The 26,720-nt window shown below is 43.8% G+C and overlaps 2 protein-coding genes across 4 annotated transcripts in view; one reads left to right on the forward strand and one right to left on the reverse strand.

Moving 5' to 3' along the window:
- LOC127614944 (SAM and SH3 domain-containing protein 1-like) overlaps nucleotides 1–26,720 on the reverse strand; it is a 68,551-nt gene that overhangs the window by 39,551 nt on the left and 2,280 nt on the right. Inside the window, exons 1-16 of one of the 3 annotated variants that reach the window (XM_052086415.1) lie at nucleotides 12,528–12,645; nucleotides 9,534–9,665; nucleotides 9,304–9,354; nucleotides 8,857–8,906; nucleotides 6,688–6,800; nucleotides 6,446–6,558; nucleotides 6,254–6,352; nucleotides 5,253–5,385; nucleotides 4,832–5,124; nucleotides 3,762–3,824; nucleotides 3,550–3,678; nucleotides 3,286–3,418; nucleotides 3,016–3,185; nucleotides 1,894–2,112; nucleotides 1,668–1,818; nucleotides 416–909 (exon numbers count right to left, since the gene is read on the reverse strand). In XM_052086415.1, coding sequence (XP_051942375.1) covers nucleotides 752–909; nucleotides 1,668–1,818; nucleotides 1,894–2,112; nucleotides 3,016–3,185; nucleotides 3,286–3,418; nucleotides 3,550–3,678; nucleotides 3,762–3,824; nucleotides 4,832–5,124; nucleotides 5,253–5,385; nucleotides 6,254–6,352; nucleotides 6,446–6,558; nucleotides 6,688–6,800; nucleotides 8,857–8,906; nucleotides 9,304–9,354; nucleotides 9,534–9,665; nucleotides 12,528–12,581 — 2,061 coding nt within the window. In that variant the 5' untranslated portion in view covers nucleotides 12,582–12,645 and the 3' untranslated portion in view covers nucleotides 416–751. Of the gene's footprint in view, nucleotides 1–415; nucleotides 910–1,667; nucleotides 1,819–1,893; nucleotides 2,113–3,015; nucleotides 3,186–3,285; nucleotides 3,419–3,549; nucleotides 3,679–3,761; nucleotides 3,825–4,831; nucleotides 5,125–5,252; nucleotides 5,386–6,253; nucleotides 6,353–6,445; nucleotides 6,559–6,687; nucleotides 6,801–8,856; nucleotides 8,907–9,303; nucleotides 9,355–9,533; nucleotides 9,666–12,527; nucleotides 12,646–26,720 lie in introns of those variants that run through there. The other 2 variants (XM_052086414.1, XM_052086413.1) reach the window with 2 other exon arrangements.
- Nucleotides 1–26,720, forward strand: part of srsf5a (serine and arginine rich splicing factor 5a) — a 97,712-nt gene that overhangs the window by 20,207 nt on the left and 50,785 nt on the right. The window lies entirely within an intron of this gene.

A 26,720-nucleotide genomic window follows, 5' to 3' on the forward strand; every position in this document is an offset into this window, starting at 1 on the left:
TGTTTTGGTTGTATAAATTAGGCTTGTGAATTTGTATGAAAGAGAATAAGTTGATAACTTACTAAACACTTGGACTTTCAGTCTTAAAACGCGGTGGCAAACTAACGGAATTCTACCAAACAAGTGTGGTGTAAATATGAATCGGTAAGTCATAAATCAGATGACGAGAATGCCAACTAGTATGTGGCTCTCTCTTCAACTTCATGTATTGCATGAAACGACGAGATGTGGACTGCGATTTGTAAATTGCATTCTACTACACTCTTCTAATGTCGATTTGTATTCCATTGTTAACAGCTAAATAAAAACTCTGAATGTTGTCTTCTGTATGATCTAGTATCTATGGAGTACTTTTGAAAATGAATGCTTAACAAGAATGACCGTTAGAAATATCACATGGCTTGCAGTGAAAATGTGCAGTCAAAGAAACAAAGCTTTTTTTTATTCCACGTGCCTGGCACGCGCGCGCGCACACACACACACACACACTCTAAAAAAAGTCATGTACTGTACGTCACAAGATCAAGTCAATACTTTTCAATTTGAGGCACATGATAAGAAGGCTAACCCTATATTAAGAAACATATTTCCACAAAGAACACTGGACATTTTTTTTTTTACATTCACCTCAAGCCCTGAAAGTCACTCTCCAGTTCATATGTGTGGGCTGACCCACTCTACAGAAGAAGAAAAAAAAACGCTAAGAAGAAGAGTGTACAGTACCATGCAAAGGAGGATGATGAGGAAGAGTTTAGGGTGGGGTCAGGCTGTGGTGGTTACTGTTGTTGTCGGGGGGATCGCTGCTCTCGTAGCAGCCCGAGTCTCTCGGGGAGTTTCCCGTCAGGATATGGATGTCGGTCACAGAAACATTCTCCTCGGCCAAGCTGCTGCACTCTGGATCACTGCTGCCTGTAAAGGGACATGGACGTTACGTACAAGAGGTAAGATAAGATAAGATAAGATATCCTTTATTCGTCCCACAATGGGGAAATTTACAGCCTCCAGTATGTAGAAAGAAGAAAGGAGAAAGAGAAAAAAAAAAACAAACATCTTTCAATTAAGTACAATATGAACACAAATGGATAAAAAATATTATTATTATTATGATTGTTATTTAAAGGTTGTGTGCCTTTAAGATCCCTTAAAAAAAAACAAAAAAAACGTATTGTGTCATCTGAAACTACTCAAAAACATACAACGTCGTAATGAACCAACTAACCACCATACTCATCAACTATTAAAAAAAAACGTAACAAATTGAACAACCATCTAATAAAAAAATCAACCAAGAAATGACAGAAAAAAACAAACACGACCACCAGTAAACTAACCCAGCGGTCCCCAAGCTTTTTTGCCCCACGGACCGGTTTAATGTCAGACAATATTTTCAGGGACCGGACTTTAAGATGTGATGGATAAATACAACAAAATAATATGATCTGACCTGAATCAAAACTGTCGTATTTTCGATACGTATTAATAATAAACAAGAATCATGACACGAGGAACGTCCTATCTTGCCCGCAACACTCTCTGGTTGCTACGGTAACGCTTCAACGTGCCTTCAAAATAAGATACGCCGCAAATACAAAGTGCATGAAAAATACGACTCACCAGCGCAGCATTTGAATGTTCCACCGTCGAGTGTTGACGAGTCGTCCCCTTACCGTCGTAGTCATGCAGCAGCTGGACGGCAGTGAGCAGCACGGCTCTGTCCTGGGGGTCCGTGATGTGGAGCTCGTCCAGGTCCTCCTCCTCCAGCAGCCGGAAGGTGTCCAGGTCGTCGTAGCCGTTGAATAGGAAGGTGGGCAGGTGCTCCTGTCACAAGCGTTACAGTGATCAGGAAAATCTCGATGATGATGAAGGGTTGGTTGGGGACTCGTTCCGACTTACTTTGAGGTTGATACGCTCCAGAAGCTCGTCCACAGACTGCGGTTTGGGCTGCCGGGCCTTCCTGCGCCTGCGCTCGGTCTTCTTGGGCTTGGCCCGCTTGGTCTGCTCTGGATTGAGCACGTCGACGTAGATGAATTTGAAGGTGCCCACTTTGCCCCTCAGCATGCCCATCCACGTGCCCATCGGGGGCTTGCTGATCATGTCGATCACGTCGCCGCTCTGCATCAACACATCCCGGCCAGAATTTCGTGATTTTTTTTCCTTCACCTTTGTGTCACGTGACTAACAAACTGACTGACAAACTTACGTTGGGTCATAAAATTAGCTCCTCATCAAAAAGCTGTGCGTGATCCAATTAACTAAGCAACCAATTAACCCAACAACGAATTATTTAACCAACCAGTCCACAACTGACTAAACCACTCCAACTAATTAATCGACTCACTCACAACTAACCCAGCAACTTTGTCGCATAATTATCAAACTTTCTGTGTCACATAAATGGCTAGCCGTCTTGCTTATTAATAAACGGTGTCGTATGTGCAATCCGGCTAACTAATCAACGCACTAAACAATCAATTAACTAACTAATAAAATGACCGACGGGCGGCCCGGTAGTCCAGTGGTTAGCACGTCGGCCTCACAGTGCAGAGGTACCGGGTTCGATTCCAGCTCCGGCCTCCCTGTGTGGAGTTTGCATGTTCTCCCCGGGCCTGCGTGGGTTTTCTCCGGGTGCTCCGGTTTCCTCCCACATTCCAAAAATATGCATGGCAGGCTGATTGAACACTCTAAATTGTCCCTAGGTGTGAGTGTGAGTGCGAATGGTTGTTCGTTTCTGTGTGCCCTACGATTGGCTGGCAACCGATTCAGGGTGTCCCCCGCCTCCTGCCCGAAGACAGCTGGGATAGGCTCCTGCACCCCCCGCGACCCTAGTGAGGATCAAGCGGCTTGGAAGGTGAATGAATGACCGACAGACTAACTTGCTAAAAGCCAGCTCCCCACTCGCTCACTAGCAACTCGACGAACAGACCAACTTTGTCACATAACTAACGTTTGTGCGATCTAGCCAACCAAGAGGTTTCGGGTGAATTTGTTTTTTTTTTGTTGTTTGGGTGTAATCACCTTGAGTTTGAGGGAGTCGGTGTCGTAGGGACTGGGTGTGAAATCTGTGTGGACGAGGGCGCGTCCGCAGAAGGGTCCCGAGTAAGGGAGCTCGTCCTCTTCGCCGTCCTCTGACTTGACGCTCTCTCGGTTGCTGTTGGACGAATCGGTGGTGCCCACCGTCTGACCGCCTGCTCACAGCCACACGACAGTGAGAGGAGAGGGGGAGTGGGGGCTGGGGGGCGCTCACCTTACATTTGACACACACAGGCCACAGACACACACACGTACTCATGGAACTCTGTCCGCTGAGTGAACTCCTCAGGCTTTCCACAGAACCTCCAGGCTTCAGCTTGACTTTGTCCAGAGAAGAGTTCAATTGAGGGGACTGGGGGCAGCTGGAGATGCCGCGATCCGGACTCGACTTTGTATGGATGACAAACAAAATAAAGCACGTTAACGTTGACCTTCGACCCGGAGTTCCTCTAACAGTCGACCCAACGTGAACCAGCAGTTTCTCAATTATTTGCAGTGTTTTGCTGTGTGTCCGTGTACCTGATCCGACACAAAGGCTTGGTGTCTCTTAGTGATGTGCTTCCTCATGGTCTCCGTGACAGACTTGACTTTCTTTCCCAGGGAGATGCGAGATATCTGAGGGGACCTCGCGCCGTCTTCGTCTTCGCCCTGAGATGATCAAAGTCAAGCCAAGTTTATTGAACAAAGATTTGCTCTATTGTTGTACACTCGCATCATATTCGAGGACGTACGGTGTGTTGGGTTGCATGCACCGAGCGATTGGTGACGTCAAATCCTCCGAAACTGCAAGCTCTCTGTGATACAAGCATAAATAAATACAGAATAATAATAAAAATCAACATTAACACCGACCAGCGAAATGAAACAAATGCTTATGTCATCATGTTAAGTAACTCAACCACTAAGAGCAAACTTTAAGGCATCCTTTAAGCCAGGTATGTCCAAAGTCCGGCCCGCGGGCCAAATCCGGCCCGCGGTCGAATTTCATCCGGCCCTCGGCCCCTGTCATAAAATCAGTGGCGTCTGGCCCGCAGGTTGGGCGCAATGGAACACGTGTTGCATTGACTGAGGTCTCGTAGACTGGTGAGTGATGTTTCATAGAGTACTGCTTCCCTCTAGTGGCTAAATGAGTAATAGCATTCACTAAATGAGTAATAGCATTTAGACACTAGAGGGCATCACTCACGAGTTAACAAGACATCACTCTGTGTTTATATTGACTGATATGTCATATTTCAAATGATCCTTGCAGTTGTGGATATGTGTATTGCTTGTTCATTTCCCTGTTGTTCGAGTCAAAGGTTTTGTGAGTATTGAAAAGTCACGGTGATACATTTTATGTTTCAAATCAATCAATTTGCACTCAGGAGACTTCTGTTTAAGAAAAAGTCAAGTGAATAAGCAGTTGCATGTGATATACCTGTTTCAAATGAACCAAAAGAAATTCTTAAGATTGTTGAAATTAGAATAAAAATGGAAATGTGAAACGGACTGGCTTACTAAAATTTGCTGAACAATATTGTTGTTCAATGTAAAGAATGTCAGCCAAGGTCGGCCCCCTGACATTTTACCACATAAAATCTGGCCCCCTTGCCTAAAACTTTGGACACCCCTGCTTTAAGCTATCTATCCATTTTGGATGATAGTGGATTTCACAATCCACTTTTTCAGTTCGTCTGCTTTGTTTTTCTGCTAATCAGGTGATCAACCAAGGTTTTATTCCTATATCAAGCTATAATGTCGCTAACGGGAAAACAAATAATGGTGAGTCATTCTGCTAACTGAGAAATAAATGACTTACCCCGTGGTGGCTGAGGAGGCGATGTCGGAGCCCCCCGTCTGTCACCGATCGAGCCATCTTTGCCTCGTTGCCCCGGTGGTGGTTTTCGTCCAATACGACGTTGCTCGACTGTTCTTCCTCGGGCGCGTCCCGACGTGGGGAGCTGCCGCATGGAGGGCTGCGTTCGGGGGCCTCTGACATGGCCAAGCTGCCAGAAGAGCACGACGTGGTAACGTTGTCCTCACCGTAGTCCAGCTGATCCCGCAGGGCAGACGCCAGCGAGTCCACGGGACAAATGCTTGGCTGACAAGACTCTGTGGATCATCATATAACAATATCAAGGAAAAGCTCATGTTTTTTTTTCTACAGTATACAGTACATACTGACTATAACAAGCCAATATTAAATATGATTTGCTTTATGCTGGATGTGTGTGAAGTACCTTCGACACCGGTCTTCCTGGTCTGGTCGATCCTGATGAGTTTATTCTTCACCTTGCGTGTGGAGTTCACCAGCTTGTGAAGCCTTCTGAATGTCAGCCACTCGTCTTGTTCCGCGTCGGACAGCTCACGCAGCTGCTACAGACAAACAAAACAAAAAAATAATAATAATTTCTCAACAACGCACTGTTTGTACCATGCTAACTAACTCTGGCTGACAACCCAGTGTGAGGAATGCTTCTGCTAGCTAGCTCACTAACTAACCCACTTACCAACTAACTAACTGTCAACCAACAAACGAATAAAATATAAAATACAAATACATATATATATATAAAATACAATATATAAAATACAAATAAAAATGCCAGCTAACAGCTGTTAGTTAGCCTGTTTGTCATCAGGCTAACTAAATAACTAACCAAGCGGCTAGCAAACTCAGTGGCTAACAAGCTAACTGTGCTATTGCGCTAACAAAATTAACTGGATGACAAAAAGCGTGTAATCCTTCGAATGAACAAACTAACGAAGTAACTAACTGCATAAAATATGTGTGTGGTGGGCATGACTGGCTGCTGTTGGAATGTGGCGCACAAAAACAGGGTGACACCACTGTGGCATTGAGCTTAGAGGGGGCTCAAAAGGGGGACCGGGTCCACAAAGGGACAGCAACGGGGGGCAGTGATGATGAGACATCTTCCTATGTCAAGTATTTCAAAGTACACGGCATTTTATCATGTTGGTAAACATCCGAAGAGACAAATTGTGTGTGTGTGGGGGGGTCGGGGGGGGGGGGGGGGTACGATAAGTAAAATATGAGATATGATAAGAGCACATATTTTCCAAGGAGGCAAGCATTTTTCTCCATATTTAAAACAGCAATTTTGTCATCTGGTGAGAAGGTGCGTGCTCCTCTGCGGCCCCCCCCCCCATTTAAATTGCCCATCCCCGGCCCAGATCTCCATCAGAGTGAAACAGATAGTTGGATGCTTGAAATACTTACGCTATCGCTGAAAGATTCGTCGGCAGAATGACAAACATCTGTGCACTCGGACGGCTCCAAGCCGCACTTCTGTTGCTTCTGCATCTCAAACTCCTTCAACTGCATCCACAAAATCAGAAATATTTTGTTCCGGACGCATGTTGGGCTTGGACTATTTACGCTGTGTTTATTTTGTGTTCTGTAATATGTTACCCGGGCCAGCGCTTCCTCGATGGAGATCATGTTCTCCTTGACCATCATCATCAGCTGGATGCGCTCTTCATCGCTCATGGTGATTTCACTGGCCACAAAGCCCACTAAATCACCTGGCAGGTACACACACGCACATTTTTTTTTAACCAGTCAATATTGCGAATATAATATCACTGCAACGTTTCATCTTCCATGAAAAATCATGTGGACTGCACTTCTTCAGCACGGAACCTATTTGTTACCTTTTGCAAGGTGGCGAGCGGAAGCTCCTTTGGGTGTCTTTCTGAAAGTGCTCCAAAAGGATTTGGTCCTTCTCTTGCCGTCGTCCGAAGGACTGGACTTGTGCATGGGAAACCTGCGCACACACACACACACACACACACAAATCCAGTTCAAATGTCTTTCTTGAACAGGTCAAATATAAGTAAAAGATACCTCTTCTCCACATTTATTCTCTTCATCCCTTCAGTGGTCTCTTTGTCGGCCACCGGGCAACAAAATGGTGCCGTCGTGACGATGATCAAAGATGCCCCCCCAAAAAAAGTTTTTTTTTTTGTTTAAATCAGAGGCTCCAGTCACGCTCCATGGATGAACACATGAGCTCGCTTGGGAAACAAAAGAGGCTTTGGCCCCCTTTTGGAGTGGACGTTTTGCAGCAGTGACAGTTTTCATGTGGAGCCTGCATTCCTCTCGCAACTCCCGCCCTCCCGCACGCACCCACTTTACTGGAAATAGCTATGTCGGAATGGAAGGGAAATCGGCACTAATGGGCTAAACTAATCAGTGACTTCAGGAGCGAAATGCTCACGGCGGAGTGTGCGACAAAAATAATCAGCTTTGTTGAACTTGTTGGTGTCTTAGCACGACACTTTTTTTTTTAGGTTGTTATTTACCTGACGTGTTTCGATTGTGTGTGACTCGTCTTTATTGGCTGATGTGCAATGAAGGCGTGACAGGCTCCTGCTGTCCGTTCGGTCCCTACGGGATGCCGCTCCAGGTGCTCAAGAGCACGTCTGCGCCCTCGTCCCTCTCGATGATCCTGTGGCCCCGCCTCCTGACCTCAATAACCTCCCGAATCCAACACTGGGCTTTTATTCTCTTCGATGCGGATGACTTTTCCTGATCCGTAATGTGGTTTTCCTTTTTGTAGTGATCGGTGACGACTCTCTTATCTCATTAAATATCAGCTGATAAAAGATGAGTCACGCATGAAAGACTTCCGCCGAAACATGTCGGGTAAATGAAAAGTGACAACAACAAAAAAAAGAAGAATTATGAATAGGAGACAGAATGACATTTATTCCGTTAATCTGTTTTGTTCATGTAAAAAAATAATTTAAATAAAATAAAAAAATAAAAGACTTGAGAAAAATGTATACTATTTATGTGTTTAAAAAATTGATTACCGCATTATTATTCTCTTTTTTTTCATCAGGGAAGCTGAATAATTTCGATTTATTAAAAATAAACAAATAAAAATAAAGGAGACTTCTTCTTGAGTCACTGGATGTTTAGAAAGCGACATCCTTTTTGCGTGCTTCAATCCTAATCATCCTGTGACTCATCAACAGGGGAAACAAAGGCAGGAAAGACAAAGCCAAGCTTGGAATGACCAGCACGCACGCGCACACACACACACACACACACACACACACACACACACACACACACACACACACACGAGTGTCTCAAGGGCAGCGGGAAGTGGCGCATCTGCACACGGATGAATGGCGCACATGACGAATGGACATCTTCACAACCGGTTTGACACGCAGATGGAGCAATTGTTTTCAGCTTTTAACACAGAACAAATTAAAACTGTCCCTAGTAGTGGATCGCGTTCATTCATTCATTCATCTTCCGAGCCGCTTGATCCTCACTAGGGTCGCGGGGGGTGCTGGAGCCTATCCCAGCTGTCTCCGGGCAGTAGGCGGGGGACACCCTGAATCGGTTGCCAGCCAATCGCAGGGCACACAGAGACGAACAACCATTCGCGCTCACACTCACACCTAGGGACAATTTAGAGTGTTCAATCAGCCTGCCACGCATGTTTTTGGAATGTGGGAGGAAACCGGAGCACCCGGAGAAAACCCACGCAGGCCCGGGGAGAACATGCAAATTCCACATAGGGAGGCCGGAGCTGGAATCGAACCCGGTACCTCTGCACTGTGAAGCCGACGTGCTAACCACTGGCCTACCGGGCCGCCCTGGATCGCGTTCATTTTGTTAATTTGTTCATAATTGCTTAAGGGGAGTTTATTTTTCTATCGGGTTGATTGCGTGAGGGTAGAGTTGAGTTGGCGTGTCCACAGAGAAGCTCATTCAATCAATGAAGATTGATTAATCTAATTAATCAATTAATCAATTAATCACTAATTAATCACGTCAAAGTAATGAGTTCAGATCCTTACTTCCTGTCCGTCTCCGGAGTAGACGTGCTGCTGGAGAGTCCAAGAGATTCCTTGAGAACAGGAATAAAATGTCACGTCTCATTGCTAGCAAACACAAAAAACATCAACAAAGTACTGACAGCGCTTCACCTTTTCCACATGTATTTTTCTAATTTCAGAAAAGCTTCAAATGACATTCCCCTCCTTCCCCCCATTTTTTTTTATTAGGAGCTGTTGAGTGTCGGGATTTGACGAACACAGAATCCATTTTGGAATGAGGCGGTAACCATGAGTCAAATGTAAAAAAAAAATGTAAAAAGTGAAGCATCGTGAGTATTTCCAGATTCAGCGCACACTGTAAGCAAAAGGAATGTATTTGCTGATAGTCTGGGGAGCATCATGTGGTGGAAATTGCATCACGCCACCGCGTAATCTTGCCAACATGGCCGCTGACACATGTGACCTCACCTGAATCTGAGAGCGCAGCTCTAGCGATGCGGCCGCTGAGTCAAGCTTTCCCTGAAAGGCGCAGGAAATGGACACGACTCTTTATGCTGTCACCAACTTCATAACAACTTTAAAGACATACCGGAAGTGACTTATTACGGAAACGCAATAAACCTTTGGCCAAGACAGATGCTATGATCACGTTTTTTTTTTTACACGCTGTCCAGTGCAAGTCAGCAATTTTTATTTACCGTCACATCCGCATCCTGCACCAATCGGCGTCGGCGCAGCTCCTCCATCCTTTCGCACACGTCGTTGAGGGAAGTGCCGTAATAGCGAGAATACTCCTGGGCCAGATCGTCAAGACTCCCCAGCGAGCCATCCTGAAAGAACAAGCAAAACGGTGGCAACAATGAAAGTCATTGTTTTGAAAAGAAGCGTCATCAACCGGCGAGAAGTGCAGAGTTAAAAGCTCATTGTCTGACCACCCGACACTTGTGTGACGCAGCGATGATGCGCGATACGCTCTCTTGAGCACTCAGCATTCAAAAAAGCACCATCACACGGACTCCTCCAGTGTCAAACTTTGTGAAGTGTCATGTCAAACGAAACATAAAGCAAACATAAAACAACCCAATAGCTTAGCCTTTCAGTCCACTAGCGTCATGCGGACACTAAACAGCATTTGTGTTGCGGCGCTATTAACGAGGCTCACGGTCATGTATTCTTTATCCTCCCCATAGAATGACTAATATTAGTGCAAATGTTTGAAATGTGGGCGGCCCGGTAGTCCAGTGGTTAGCACGTCGGCTTCACAGTGCAGAGGTACCGGGTTCGATTCCAGCTCCGGCCTCCCTGTGTGGAGTTTGCATGTTCTCCCCCGGGCCTGCGTGGGTTTTCTCCGGGTGCTCCGGTTTCCTCCCACATTCCAAAAACATGCGTGGCAGGCTGATTGAACACTCTAAATTGTCCCTAGGTGTGAGTGTGAGTGCGAATGGTTGTTCGTCTCTGTGTGCCCTGCGATTGGCTGGCAACCGATTCAGGGTGTCCCCCGCCTACTGCCCGAAGACAGCTGGGATAGGCTCCAGCACCCCCCGCGACCCTAGTGAGGATCAAGCGGCTCGGAAGATGAATGAATGAATGAATGTTTGAAATGTTCCTATAGTCAGTGTGAGTTGTTTGTGTGTGTGTGTTGTTTTTAATCCTCTATTCCAGAGTGGATGTTCCCTTTTGTCAGATCTTAAAGAAAGGTCTTCCGTTAAAATTGTCTGTCATTCGTTTAATAGAAATTTTATGTGTAGAAAGTACGAGCAGTATCGGTTACTTGGTATCGTATCGGAGTCTTCTCAAGAGGGGAAAGTTGTACCGGTTTGGAAACAAAAAGTGGTATCCAACATCCCTAGTTAATACAGTCATTAACTCGAGCTACTTTAGTGACTGTTTGCATGAATGAGTGAGAAAAGTCATTGGCCCTCAGGGGCCACGTGAATCTTTTGTGTGTTCGCGAGGTGCTGAGAAATGTGACACCGTGCGCTCCTTTTCAAGCCTTCTGTGGTCCGTGCGTCACACTGTACTTATTTTTTGGGCTTGCGCACCATTCATTTGCCCAAGAAAATACAGAGTCATGTTCGTGGTTTATTCGGTGGCATATCTAGGTCACTGGAGCCGTGTTTACATTTATTAGCGCTTGTCATGTGGGTTGTGTGACAAAGGACTGTTTATGTGTCCATGTTTTTGATTTTCAAGGTCGTCTTCTGGCCTGGGGGCGGAGGGGGCAGACGATGAATGCGTCCCGTTTTTCAGGATTGTCACGAGACTCGCGGCGAGAACTTTTGCTCAGTTGCCTTATTTGCATGTCATAATAACCGTCCGCAATAACGCCTGGGAGGTATTGGGTCTGACGGGGGGGGGGGGGGCTCTCCGAGTGGGGAGTTATTCCAAAAACTTTGAGGTAAAGGGAGGCTGAGGAGGAGCATTTATATTTTTGATGGGGATAGCCGGAAGCTGTGAGCAGTGTGACGTTTAACAGCAAACCAGCGCAGTGTTGTTTTTGGCAGCTAGCTTAATTTGAGTCTTTTGGACAATATCAAACCTTACTAATTTTAGCCACATTTTAGCCATTTCTATATGTGAGAGTTTTAGTCAATGAAAATGGATGGAGAGAATCACAAATACACATCATCACGTGTTTTACACACATTTTTTGACAAAACGGTACGACCATGTGAAGAAAATTGTCTAGCCTTAATCACGAAACAAGCTAAACAAAAATATTTTCAATAGCTTATGAACCAATGACTGACACTTCCCTGCATGTTTGACACATAAACGTAGTACACATAATGTACTTGTTTGGCGTAAGCACATCTAAGCTAACTTTAGCCTGGAGCTAGCTAGCATTTGCTCCAGGGGTGATGTGGAAAACTTCAAGTTTACAATGAAATTCATCACAAACCGATTGTGATGTAACATTATAAATATTTCATTGACATGCGCAAGTGAGTTCGGTGTAAAAACCAGCACATCTTCATTTTCGCGCCGGGGCTCGTCTAGTGGTAAACATGGTAAATGTTTGGGAATTTTGTAGACCACTTTGTGCCTTTTTGGAGATTAAGGCAGATCGAGGGCATTTTCTATTACACCCCTCTGGTGCACCTAACATTTTTGGTGAACAGAAAGGAGACTAGAGATTAGACCAGACAAAAGCAGGTCTAAGTTGCGGCGCAGATGGTGTAACAGACTGCGCTCCACCGATGTGACATCGTATTTCATTCATAAATATGACAACGGTGTCCATTAATCCCTCTGAATCATTATAGAAAGCAATTAATGAATAATTATTGTTGACATCATCTTTAAAATATTTTGAAAAGGACCTCCCTGACCGCGGCATAACTATCACACACGAGGGCACGATCAATAGAGGAAGGCCGCCTCCAAGTGCCCACTTCACAACGGACTTTACATCATCCACAAGTGGAAATCTTGCAGTTCCTTTTAAATGTACTTCGCATGCACCAATTTCATATACGGACTTTGTTTTCCGCCATGCAGATCGCATGCCTCTGCCCTTTGTAAACTTAAACCTTTCTAACGCTAACCCTAACACCCCGGGTTCATTCATTCACTGACTACAACAAAATTAGGGCTTTATCGGAACAATTTTCCATTTTCAACCTCTGGACCACATTCCAACGCATTCAGAAGAAAACAACGACAACAAAATAAGCCGAAAATAAACTTACCACAAACTGGCATCCACTCATTAACCGCTCTGCATCTTCCCTGCTGCTCTGCATTGAAACTTCAGCGAGAGTGCAGTGAGTGAAGGACAATGAGCTGAAAGGGGAGGAGTGTGCGTGTGTGTGTGTGAGCGTGTGTGTGTGTGTATGATAGACATAGCTGTGGGAAGGCAACGTTGGGTGGGGCTGCTCCCTTTCCAGCTGCAGCCCCGCAGAGACGGGCCTGACTCACACGTGCAAATAAACCACCGCTTCACCACAGTATACTATATTCTTTCTGTCCGTGTGCGCGCCGTGTCGCGGGCCGATGTGGGTCCATGTGTGCAGTTGAGAGCACGGCCATGTGTCGCGGCTGACTGTCGACCACTTACGACTCCCTCAGTCGGCGTAAAACGTTCTCATTTTTGACCCCGCGCGTGAAACAGTCACTGAGGCAGGAAGTGCTCAGACCCGCCATTAAAGTGAGACGACTGCGTGAAAGACAGTGTGTGTGTGTGTGTGTGTTCATTTCAATTCAGCTAATGTCAGATCTTTTCTTACTGTGTTGTAGGACTAGAAGTACGCATTCTGTAAATCAATATAAAAATGGTCAAAAACAATAGCCATAAATATAAAAAGCAAGGCCTGGCCGATGCATATTTTTTGCCAACCTGTAACTCAGGCAGTTAATAAAAAAAAAAAAAAAGCATAAAATAATGTTTTTCCCCTCCAATGCATTTCAATGGACGTCAGTTACTTGAGAGAGAGCTAAAAACGTTGCGGCTTTTACGCGACCTGTACACTTTTTGGGGGATGGACACTCAACGATGCAGGATGCCAAAAAGACACGGCCCCCCACCTAAAAAAACATGACCGTGCTGCACTGGTGATCTAACCTCCTCGGGGTACTTTTACATTCCATTACCAGTCACCTGGGCAATTTTTCTAAGTAATTTCACCACTGAGCTGTTTCGGAGTGGTCGTAATACATTCCTGGAAAAGTGTACGCAATTACCGGTACTTTTCGAAAATAAATACATACAATTTATGTCTTGCGACACCCCATGTGATTTTCAAAAGGCCCTTAGGAATGTATTATTCCAACCTACGTCATGTAACTGATTCAATTGTTCATGATTGTTTCAGGCTTCTACAGAGCTTGATGATGAGCTGATGGTTTGAATCAGAAGTGATGAAGAAGAGAGAGATCGAAAACAGGGCAAGATATGGCTCTTGGGGAACCGGTGTTCCCCACCCCTGGCATACCTCGTTACATATTAGAATTCATGTCTTACTGTACAGCATGTCATTTATGTGTGAAATAAAAATATCTTATCATCAACAAATCAGGATCATAAGTGTATCAATGATATCTGACTAATGTATATACACTATAACATTGAATAAATATACTGTATATGAAATGCGGATACCCCATTAACATATTTTAATGACAAAAAAATATATGGTGACGATATATATCTTACTTATACTTGATAATCTACTATACTATATATAAACTAATCAGCATGTATTGTATTGTATTGTATACCTGATAATCGTTTGAATTTTAAATCCATGAAGCTGAACACGACATGCAGGCTGTACACCAGCAGGTGGCAGCAAATAGCATCTTTCAGTCAACTGAACGACCACCGCTCCATTTCCGAGGCATCAAGATGAAGGGAAAATGTCAGTGTACGCAAAGTGGTATCATACTGACGGACCTTTAACCAAGCATGCAGTGTGAGTAAGTACAGTATTAGATGTTGACCTGGCTGGCCCAAGATTGCGATTAACTTTTCCATTAAAGCCCTTTGACCTCGGCCCTCTAACCTTAACCCCGGAACATAAACGGGGCAACAACAGCGGTCCTCGGATAGGCGGCAGATTATGTTGATCTGCAGATGCCTTCGTGGAGGTCAATGGTGGTAAAGACTTTTACGGTGCACCCGTCGCCATGGGCGGGCCACAGGGGGCGGGGGGGTCATGACCACCCACTAAGATGCTGGTGTACCCCCACTTGAGGCATAGATCTCTAAAAACTTTTGTTTTTCAATTTATGTTATCAGAGTAGCTATTTTGTGTTAAGAAATGCTAGTGTCGTTTTTTTTTAATCACAAAGACATTCCAAATATAAACGATGATGTAATGTTTTTTTTTTTATGGTTGGCCAGTCTAATCTGCAACGAGCTGACTGAAAATAATCCTTTTGACATTCAAAATGAAAACTGTTTCTCTCCACGAGCTGAGTGGCCCCTTTCAGCGCCATATTCATAAAATGGTGTCACAATTAGAGCTGACCGACTCAGAAAAAAAAATAATAGGATAGTGATTTGTTTTCCCCTCAAGATTGCGATTTATGTACCATTACTTTTTTTTTTCTTTGTCCTCTTCCCATGTACTTTTTAAGAATCATAAGCAATAACTTAAACTGTATTACAGGGTCGCCCGGTAGTCCAGTGGTTAGCACGTCGGCTTCACAGTGCAGAGGTACCGGGTTCGATTCCAGCTGCGACCTCCCTGTGTGGACTTTGCATGTTCTCCCCGGGCCTGCGTGGGTTTTCTCCGGGTGCTCCGGTTTCCTCCCACATTCCAAAAATATGCATGGCAGGCTGATTGAACACTCTAAATTGTCCCTAGGTGTGAGTGTGGGCGTGGATGGTTGTTCGTCTCTGTGTGCCCTGCGATTGGCTGGCAACCGATTCAGGGTGTCCCCCGCCTACTGCCCGGAGACAGCTGGGATAGGCTCCAGCACCTCCCGCGACCTTAGTGAGGATCAAGCGGTTAGGAAGATGAATGAATGAATGTTAATTTGAATTTGAATGACATAGTATTTACTAAAAAGGAATGGTCCAGGATTAATCCCAGGAGTGAGTACTGTTTTGATGATCATCTCAAAGGAGCAAATGAACGAGGCATCTTCACCGACTGCTTCGCTTTGCCACATCCTTTGATCTCAACATGTGACCAGCAGCATCCAAGGCTGGTCTATGTATACGTACGGTCAATGTTCTCTCCAGTAAAGTGTATTACCATAAAAATGTGGCGCAAAACAAATCTTGTAGGGTAATAACAATAAAAATTGCCCCCCCCCCACCCCACCCCACCATGCATTTTATGTGCCCCTTCTTAAAACTGAGGTCTGGCGACAAGTCTGGCTGCGCTTCCTGCCAGAAAGTGCACTTTTTTCCATCTGGTGACACAGCGGCCAATAGCTCGGCGCCCTGGGCAGACGCCGCGGGCCGGATCATTTCCGATCACCGTCAAACTGTCCCGGCTCACGCCGGGAATGTCATCTGAGCTTCGATCCCCGCAGAGTTGGCCGGAATCACGTGATCGCGGAAAATGTCAAGGAGAGCGAATGATATAAAACCTGATAGAATTGAGACATGCTGTGGCGCCTTGAAATACGAGTCAAGCGACTGATTGTTTTTCAACATACGAGCTCCCTAGATCAGGATTGCGCTGGAATTTGAAAAAGATATTCACTGTCCAGCAAAAAAAAAAAAAAGCGAATGGAAAGCAGCCAGAGAAGCAGATTAAAGGTAACGTGAGGGACGCTCTTAAAAAGCTTAATAGGGCAGACAGGAGGCACAGACCGAACCTTTTGTCTCCATCTCTAAATCTTGCAAACCCGATCGGGGGATTTTAAACGATTCTCATTTCGAGGCCGGTCTTCGGACAATAAAACGTGGCATGATTCAGTAGTGTAATTTATAGCGGCGGCAGCATCGCGGCATCTGGATTGTTCCGACTCTTTGGAGCATGCTTAATGCAGCAGCGCTCAAGCCAAAGAGAGAGGCGGCGCTTTTTAAATGTCACTTAAATTAGTCGCATAGAAATCCAGCCTGCGTTAAAGAGGTTCTGAATGGAGGGTTGTTGCAACGGGGGAGACCAGATTGTTCCCATTGCTTGCTACGCTTCAACCACATTATATGGCGTAGGCGAAAAAAAAAAAAAACGTACACGTTAGCCTTGTCCATCTGTCGAGGATAACTGATTCATTTGAGAAAATTCCCTCGTAGGACTAAAGGGTATTATAGCTTACTAATGAAAATACTGAAAGCTAAAATTTTAAAATGTTTGTAAATAAAATAAGAAAAACAAAAATTTCATTATATTATGATTTACCTTGATACTAACTATGATTATAAATGTCATCTCATCAATAAATTTCATATGTGAGCTTTTGCAGTCGATGCTAAATGTATTTATTTCAGTATTACTCTATGGCCATCATTTCATGCACTCCACAATGACCCCCATATATTTAAAAAAATGTAAACTAATCCTAAAAGTAATAAAAACAAATCAAAAACAAAGCATTTAAAAATACAACAATTAAAAAGTACAAAAATTCACTCTAAGAAGACAAACTGATTAAAAAAAAGTTAAAATGAAATAAAAACTAATCTCAATGAAAAATACAACATTATAATAACTCTGGTAGTAGTTTGACAAAACACAAGCCCTGGAATTTGCCCAGAATGGCTTCTTCAAAACAAAATGTTCAACTTCCTGTTTAATTTCATGTATGGGTCCTTGAGATTTTTTTCATTCCTTTTGTTAAACATGTCCACTCAATTTCATGGTGATCGATGAAACTGGTGTGTGTGTGTGTGGGGGGGGGGGGGGGGGGTGCGTATCATTTTTTTTCCACAGACTTTGTGAGAATCCTCAAAACGATCATCAAAACTAACATGACATAGGCATAGAAGGTTGGTGATTAGAGTCGTTTATGTATCCAAAACAACTTCGTCCAATATGGGCTCATTTGGGCAGATTTTCAAGGAGGAGTTCATCAAAGCATCTGGAATTCCTCCAAAATGGCCGCTTCAAATCAAAATGTCGGACTTCCTGTTCAAGTTCATGCACAGGTACACAGTCACTTTTTGGTGTATCCTGTTACAATGCCCACCAAATTTTGTGTTGATTGATGAAACTCGTATCGGGGAAATTATCGGTAAATTTAGTTGACGTGTTCCGCCAGACACATGAGTTGACGTAGGCAAAAGCAAAATTCGTGTAAAGGGTCATCCAGGGGGTGCTATTGAATACGTTTTGGAGGGGGTTCAATTTTCTGATCATTTTGATTAGGCCCCAAAAAAGTAAATTTTCCAAATGAAAATAAACAGAGATTCCAGGAGTTTTTTTTGTTTTGTTTTTTTCATCGGATGTGCTTTGGTAAACCGCATCGTCCACAAGACAGCTCGGCCGTGACGCTCCCATGAGGCACGTCAGCGCAGGTCAAGGGCGACTGTCCGTCATGAAATATGAGACGATGGAGCCACATAAAACGGGTGCGAAAACAAGTGCTGGGTGGATTTGGTTGGGGGGAGCCTTGAGTCAATTCACAGCTTGAAAAACAAAAACATTTAGAAGATTTATAGTCAACTTAAAAAAATGTAACCGGATCCAGATGATTTTATTTTGTGTAACCACGTGATGAAGTAAAATGGAGTTAATTTAACGGACCATGTTTTTCAGTGTGGCGCCATTTGCAAGAAGGGCGTTTCAAAAAAATTCAATTCAAAAGCTTTGTTGGTTTGAATGAACTGTTCTAGCACCATCTACTGCCCCCCCCCACTCCCCCAACTACAATTAAAAAAGAAAAAAACAAGAACATTCTAAATGCTTACTACACAAATGATCATGTGACAAACTTGAACTTGCTGCGCTTTCAATATGGTGGACTATAATGAGTCATATAGTGAATGGGGGTGATTTGGAATAAAGCCAAAGAGATTTTTTTCCACTTTAGCTTGTCATATCCAGCATTTCATTCCCTACTGAGAGACCCTTATCCGCGAACACTGCGCTCATGTGCCACAACAAAATAAGACAAGAGGTACTGGTTAGCGGGAACATGCGTTTCCTGACAACCTCGAAGGTCCCAGCAGAGCAAGCCACTGCCAGCATCCGAACAGATTACCCTCTCGGTTATTCCATCTATGGTATGCTTCCTGGTGTGCGCCGTCGATCAACGTTACCACGACGGAGGCCATTAATGGATGTTAACCGCACCGAAGCCAAGCATGCAAGCTGACATCATAACTATTGCATGAGGCTCTGGTGAGGCTTTTTGCCTTACGAGCTCTCGCAGTCGCTCTTTGATGCTCCTCACTTGCTCTGTAGTACTTCTACATATCAGCAGACATGGTGATCAAAATTTTGATCTGTCCAATACAGTGCTTCTGAAACTAGGCACCAACATGATGCCATTCAACAATTTCCAACAAAAACGAGTCTGTGTTGAAATACTCACTTCTTCTTCCATCCATCCATCCATTTTCTGGACCGCTTAATCCTCACTAGGGTCGCGGGGGGTGCTGGAGCCTATCCCAGCCGTCTTTGGGCAGTAGGCGGGGGACACCCTGGATCAGTTGCCAGCCAATCGCAGGGCACACACAGATGAACAACCATCCACGCTCACATTCACACCTAGGGACAATTTAGAGCGTCCAATCAGCCTACCATGCATGTTTTTTTTTTGGAATGTGGGAGGAAACCGGAGCACCCGGAGAAAACCCACGCAGGCCCGGGGAGAACATGCAAACTCCACACAGGGAGGCCGGAGCTGGAATCGAACCCGGTACCTCTGCACTGTGAAGCCGACGTGCTAACCACTGGACTACCGGGCCGCCCCTCTTCTTCTTCAAATTTACAAATTTATCTCAAACTGCCCTCTAGTGGTCGACAGTGGAATTACACCCAAGATAAATCAGAGTAACACCAAAGTGTGCGTTACCTGTACATGGGTGAGGTCGTCACCCTATGAACGACATTGTAAACAGAGGACATCCTATTCCGATTCATCAAACAGATGACAGTGGAGATTTTCAATCAATGCGCACACCGAAGCTCAGGATTCCCAAAGGACGATTAACCACAGAAGCAATTTGCACCACTTTTGAGGGAAATCGATGCACGTATAAATTTTTGGGTGTGATTTTCCAAAGCACCAATAAGAAGCAAGTGAAGTTTGTGATGATATATTGTTAGATTGCGAGCTAACATATGCTTTAAAATTAATTTTTTTTCATTTTTTTCCAAGATGGCGCCCGAGTAGGCAGCCTTCGGCAAGTGCTCTTCAAGGGCCTTGCTTTTTTGTTCTTTTTTGGTGTTTTTGTCTTTTGTTTTGTCACATGTTGCTTGTTGTTTCATCGTGTGGACCTGATATGGACTGTTTTCAGCATTTTTTGGCCACGGCATTCGTCAAAGGAGAAGCATCTGTGCTTGGTGGCTGCGCCTTCTCGGCAGCACGCCTGTACCAGCACAGATTTTGGTTGGGAGGAATGTCGGCGCCATTGACTGTCGATGCTGGACAGACCTGGGGCGCTTGTGTTTTTTGCGCCTGTAATGGGCAGCATTTTTCACAACCCCGTTTTGTTCAGTGGCTATGTCTGACGCTGTTGGACTGTCGGCGTTGGTGCGGCTGAATGGATGGCTGCTGAAGTTGAGGATGAGGAGAGAGGAGCGTTGGCGCAGGGCGCTGATGCGCATTTGGAACCGTGAGTTGCCTCTTAGAATTGAAATGGATTTCCATGGGACAGGAGAATTGAACCAATCTCTTTTTGTCAATGGATGCTACAGCTTCTTGTTGACTTTGAAACTTAGCTTGTAGCTGACGTGTGCACATTTTGAGCATGACGTCTCTGATCCACTGGTTAAAGGAAACTTTCTCTCCTCTTTCATCTCAAACTGCTTCAAACAACAAAGCGTGTGATGGAAAAGTGGTTATGCCTGCATGACGGTCTGTGTTTTATGTTATGTTATGTATATGTGTTGTGTTTATTGTTTTACTTGATGTTAACCGTTTTGTTAAGCGCTTTGTTACAGCTGCCGCTGTTGTGAAAGCGCTATATAAATCAGCATGTATTGTATTGTGTATTGTATTGTAATTAATTCCATCACGTATTGTTAAGAGCATACATTACATGCCTGATTTAATGCAGTTGAAGAAAGATACATTATTAAAGCTGCCGTGATATTTTGATACGATGAGAAGCCGCTCGCAACTGATCTTGGCCAAGCACTGGCGCGTCTTGAAAAATTCTCTAACTAATCTGAAGAAAAAAAACCCACACATAGACACGTTGTGGTTATTCAGTTCCTACCATTATCTAATTTAGCATTTTTTTGTGAGGCGCTTCACATTAGCAAGGCAATGGGAAACAGTTTTGAACATCTGTCCAGTGAATGTTTTCTCTTTACAGTACGAGCGCTAATTTATAAAGGAGGGGAATTATTTTCTGTGCTTTTCTGAGAACTTTCTTTCCATTGATTATCATTCATAGTCATATTTTTTAATGATTAGTTTAGTTAGTTAGTTTCAAACGTATATTTTTTTTCTTTTCAGGCTAATGCTAACCTAGGCAACGATTAGCACACTGTGATGCTAATAAGAGGGCATACCTTGGTTAGACATGTCCCAATCGCCAACAATTTTGTCCACAAGTGTAAGGAAAGGTCTTAAATCAATATTTCTACTTTTATACGTCAACGTTTACACAAGTATGTGTATTTCCGCTCCAGTACAGAGTGGAAGCACCAGCAACAGATGCAAACTGGAGCCCTTCACGATACATTAAATAGTGCACGCCCACGAGGTGTCTCATTTCACTTCTTTCTAGCCAGCCAGTCAGTTGCTCATGAATATTTCCCACTTAGCAACTTCAAGGTACAGTAAATGCTTTGACACATGATTGCTCCCAAATAAGGTGCGGAGTGTACATTTGAGAATTGACATGGTCGGTGAAGCCGAAAACAACACTTGAAACGTCCTCTGGGCTTCATTTCGCAGAAACGGCAGAGAAGGAAAAACAGGACCGATGCAGATCACGCTTTCATATCAAGGTGTAGCTGTTCAGTGTGCACGTGAGGTGATTTCATTGCTTCAACTATCATTGCCCATCTCAATGGGATACTGAGCTCCGGTGGCGGGTGCGGCTTTCGGGACCTGGGCCTTCAGTGGGGCCTTAAAGTAAAGTAACTAATCCAACGCGGAATACAAGGGCTACAGAAAAGAAAACACACAGTGGGGGAAGTCAATAAGATAAAAAATCCAGATGGAACATTTACATCCAAGTCAAAAAATACATCTCTCAAACCACATGGGTGTCTTTTGACTTCAATGCCGATGTAATAAAATGTGTCTCTCTTTGGATAAATCAATCTGGAAAATAAAATGAACTCGAAGAACGTCTTTCTTACCGACGCCAGTGCAGCCGATTTTAACGTTAGCCACCATATGAATGATGGTGATGGAATGCCATGGAAATTTTAGTGTGCAAACAAATCTTCAGTATTACCATGATATTGCTAAAATAATGAAACATCGAGGGGAGGAGTCAAAACAGTAGACTGGCACCAAAGCAAAGAGGCTCAAAAGGTTACAAAAATGTGTGCAAAGGCAAAAATGTTAAAAACGCACAAATTGAGAGGAAATATTTTTTTAAAAACTAGACAAAAGATAAAGAATCCACAATTTTAGACCAAAATATGGCTGATTTTTTTTTAAATCATACACTATGAATGCGCAAATATTTTAGAAAAAAAATGTTACACAAGCATTTCTAGGTCAAACTTAAACAACTGAGAATGAAAAATATCACAAACCTAATATGCAACAGAGGGTGACTTGTATGCCAGCTAACTTCTATGCCAGTTAAGAACGTTAATTCCGCTTGACTTTCAACACTAAGCTGTGCGACGGCGACTCCAAATTGAGAAAAAGCTCAAGTTCCGGTCATAATGCAGTGACTGCGACGAGACGGCTGACACATTTTAACAACACTGTGTGGCACATTAACAAAAAAATATCAGAGGATCATCACTTGGGACAGAAATAGCTGCAGTCTGCCCTCAGCGCGCGCACACACACACACACGCACGCACACACACACACATTTTCTTCGATCACTTCTCAACTCATGTGACGTGTTCATGCATTCTAAGAATTAGTAATAGGGCTGCAAAGATATAAAAAGTCGAACCATCCCTGATTGAATGCCAGCTTTCTTGTGATGTAAAAAAAATGAAATAAAAAAGAAACCGAGATAAAAGCCTTTATAACTTCTTTCACCAAAAATACAACCTACGAGCAGGACACCTCAATTGGGAAAAAAAAAATTGTGGGGGGGGGGGATATATATTTTCAAGAGGGGTAGTCCAGTGGTTAGCACGTCGGCTTCACAGTGCAGAGGTACCGGGTTCGATTCCAGCTCCGGCCTCCCTGTGTGGAGTTTGCATGTTCTCCCCGGGCCTGCGTGGGTTTTCTCCGGGTGCTCCGGTTTCCTCCCACATTCCAAAAACATGCGTGGCAGGCTGATTGAACACTCTAAATTGTCCCTAGGTGTGAGTGTGAGCGTGGATGGTTGTTCGTTACTGTGTGCCCTGCGATTGGCTGGCGACCGATTCAGGGTGTCCCCCGCCTACTGCCCGGAGACGGCTGGGATAGGCTCCAGCACCCCCGCGACCCTAGTGAGGATCAAGCGGCTCGGAAGATGAGATGAGATGAGGGGAACTCTTTTGTGATTGCGGCGATGACTGTATCACACTTTGACAATGCCTGTGTACAGTGTTTTAGAGACCTTTTCACATTTTAATATTCATCGTAGCATTAACGGTGGAAAATCGCACTAAGAAGAACACATATCTAGATTTCAAACCAAGCATAGAAAAAAATCCCTTTAATTACAAAGACCTCTACGCAAATGGCAAATATTCAGTTGGCTGATGTGATACTAGAGTGGATATTAAAAAAAAAAAAAAAAGAAAAAAAAGAGACGTCTAACACCCTGTTTCTGACTCTGCAAAATAGAGGGAAGCAAAGCTGTCGTAGATCGTTGGTGTCATACATTATTTGTATGTAGCGTATGACAGACTGGTAACCAGAAGCTGAGCTGTACTGTAGACGTTACACTTCCTGTCCCTAATTTTGCTGTGTGGGGACTTGCTACGCCATTCTACCCATCCCAAAAATTATGTAGTCAAAATGACTGTCTTACATGTTTTTTTTCTCCAATTATATGTGTTCACTTTGTGTTTCTGTTATTTAGTTTGTGATTAAACATCCAGTGGGTCACATTGACATATTTTAAATATCCCCCCCCAAATAATTAATCAGTGAATTAATTAATTAGTTAGTTAATTAATTATATTTTCCATGAAACTGTAACAAAGACACCAAGAGTTGCCGTTACATTGACAAAGAGGAGAAATTGTAGACACCAAACATTAGGAAGATGTAAACAAGGTCTTGAAAAGAACAGTGGCCCGCTAATGCTAAACGCCGAGCCCCTCGTGATCCCGAAAACACAAATGGTTGAACATTGGAACATTACCTCATTTAATGAGCCGCACCAAAACGGATCAATGCTGTAAATTGTCATGACAGCACACTGAACGATTAACAAATCGAGAAACCTTCGTTAAGCTCGTAATTGATTTCAATGATGCATGTTGTTAAATGAAGGGAAAAAGGCAGATCTTTGCTTGAACGGCTCCCTTCATTGCGACGCTCAATATTTTACAACGAGCATGACTAGGGGTTAGTTCGGGATATATTTAGCTGCAGCAAAAGCAACCGTTTTGTTTACCGACGTATTTCAGTTGTTGAAAAATCCAGAAATTGGGATGTTTAACGGTGTTGTAATTGTTTGGGGGTTAACCATTATAGTCGCATTTTATTACGTTTTGAATTTAGTTTACAGTTAGTTTTAATTTGGGTTTTTTTTGCGCAACTTTGTAAGGTTTTCATTTTAGTTTTTACAGTTTTTTTATTGTATCATTTTAGTATTGTGTAATACAGTCAACTACAATTCTCAAACAACTTTTTGACCCTACGTATGTACGTGAATAGCAAGATAAATACATTTAAAACGAACCCCGAAAGCTCATTCGTTGAAGCCGCAGTTGAGTTGGGGGGGGGGTCAATGAAAGGTCAAAAGGATTACACAAAAGCCACTTTTCCATTTTTGTCGCGTAAATGTGGCATGACATGATCCCCCGCCAGTCACGCTTGACCTTTTTATGCCCCCACTGACGTCAGGTACTGTAAAAACGGTACGCTATCAGCCCCAACCCCCGGCTGTGCGGTCTTCCTCGACTCGGATATGACTTGTGTCTATTCGAGTGAGCTCTGGCAGCCAGTACGATAACTGACCTTCAGGGTTGGGCCCTGGAGATCCTATGGGGGGGAGGAGGGGAGGCGACGAAAAGGGGGCGTGGATCATACTCCAACAATGTGCTGGTGTACAGTACCGTTTCTTTCGACCTACTTTAGCATCGTCTTACTTCCGAAGGCGGCGGAAAAACCCTTCCTCACTGAAAAAAACAAAAAAAATCCACACGAGTACTCGAGCTGAACAATTTTGAAAAATAATCTCATTGCGATTTGATTGTTCCCTTGTGGCCATTCGGTCGGAGAGGTACCCATATGTGGTGACCACTTTTTCACTTGCGACATCGGTTTAATGCCCAAGAGCTTTTAGCCTCTTTTCATCAATCGGAGTGAAATAAGATAAGATAAGATAAGATAAGATATCCTTTATTCGTCCCACATAATACATCCCAAATACATGTATAGTGCAATTATGTTAGCTCTTGGAAAGACCTTGGAATGTCCTTACATTGGAGTTTTTGTGGCAACAAAAACGTGCTGTTGACCCCTTTCACACTACCTGTCAGAGTAATTTTTTTTCCTGGATTTTTTTTTCCATGTTACTGCTCTGTGGGAAAGTTATCAATTCGGACCATATCTTTGTCCTTTGCTCACCATGCATACCACCACTCGCACTCTCCAGTCCAACAGACCTCTTGGTTCCCAAAGCGGACACACATACACACACATTCCTGCACTTGCGGCACAGTGAGGACCAAGTAAAAAGGCCTACAAACACAAACACACACACACACACACACAAGTAACATTGAACCTTTAACCCGTTTTATGCCTTTTTTTTTAACGAGGGCTGGTCAAAATACAGTGTTTCCCTGAGAGGAAAGTGCTCCTCCAGAAGTTCTCTTGAATTATTTGCATTTGAGATCATGAAATACTTAAAAGAGGAAGATCTGAAATGAAAAGCAGAAGTTATCCAGCCTGCTAACAGGGGACAATATGAAGAGTGACAAATATGGGTCAGGGATTACGGGGCTGGGCTTTACATTCGACATTCGTTGTGTATGTAATGCGTTCGGTAGCAGCTGTTGTTTGTGCCATTACAAGCAAATACTGTCTATTAGAGGCCTATTACTGGTGATTTTGTTGAGGGTGATGGCGATTCTGATATTCATTCTCCGGGCAGTAGGCGGGGGACACCCTGAATCGGTTGCCAGCCAATCGCAGGGCACACAGAGACGAACAACCATCCGCACTCACACTCACACCTAGGGACAATTTAGAGTGTTCAATCAGCCTGCCATGTATATTTTTGGAATGTGGGAGGAAACCGGAGCACCCAGAGAAAACCCACGCAGGCCCGGGGAGAACATGCAAACTCCACACAGGGAGGCCGGAGCTGGAATCGAACCCGGTACCTCTGCACTGTGAAGCCGACGTGCTAACCACTGGACTACCGGGCTGCCCGCGATTCTGATATTTGGCAGAAAAAAAAAAAATTCAGACAACCTATTCATCGGACGATTATTGAAAAACAAATGAAGAAAATAACTTCCATTTTGTCCGTTACTGATTATAACAACAAAGATGTGAATTGAACGATATAAATAACTGCTTTGCCTGACTGAACGGCATTTGCTGTTCCATGAGAAAATATTAGATCGGCGTTTAGTTGGCAAAACTCTGGCCGACTAATATAATCAGTTGCGCCTTCATGTATATGGACCATTCAGAAATACTTTGATGAATTTTTTTGTACCCACATTTACATGACAATATACAGCATCCATTACCATGAAGTGATTGATTTTTTTTTTCCCATGATGTGAATTTTAGGCCACGTCGTCCAATCCTACTTGGGAACCGTTTTAAAGAGCAAAAAATAATGCATGATAACGCACGCCACCTTTAAGCACATTAACGAAGGACAGCATCAAAGCAATTGGTCCTCATTGTGATGCGGAAGCAAAGGCTTTCTCTTCTTCAAATTCCTTTCCTCCCTGCTCAGCCTTCATGAAAAGCGTGAGGGTGAAGAAATAAAATTAAAAAAAAAAAAGTTGAGAATGTTCGTGTTGCAAAGCCCGAGCCAGCAG

This window comes from Hippocampus zosterae, chromosome 14 (assembly GCF_025434085.1).
Source record: "Hippocampus zosterae strain Florida chromosome 14, ASM2543408v3, whole genome shotgun sequence".
Taxonomy (NCBI): domain Eukaryota; kingdom Metazoa; phylum Chordata; class Actinopteri; order Syngnathiformes; family Syngnathidae; genus Hippocampus; species Hippocampus zosterae.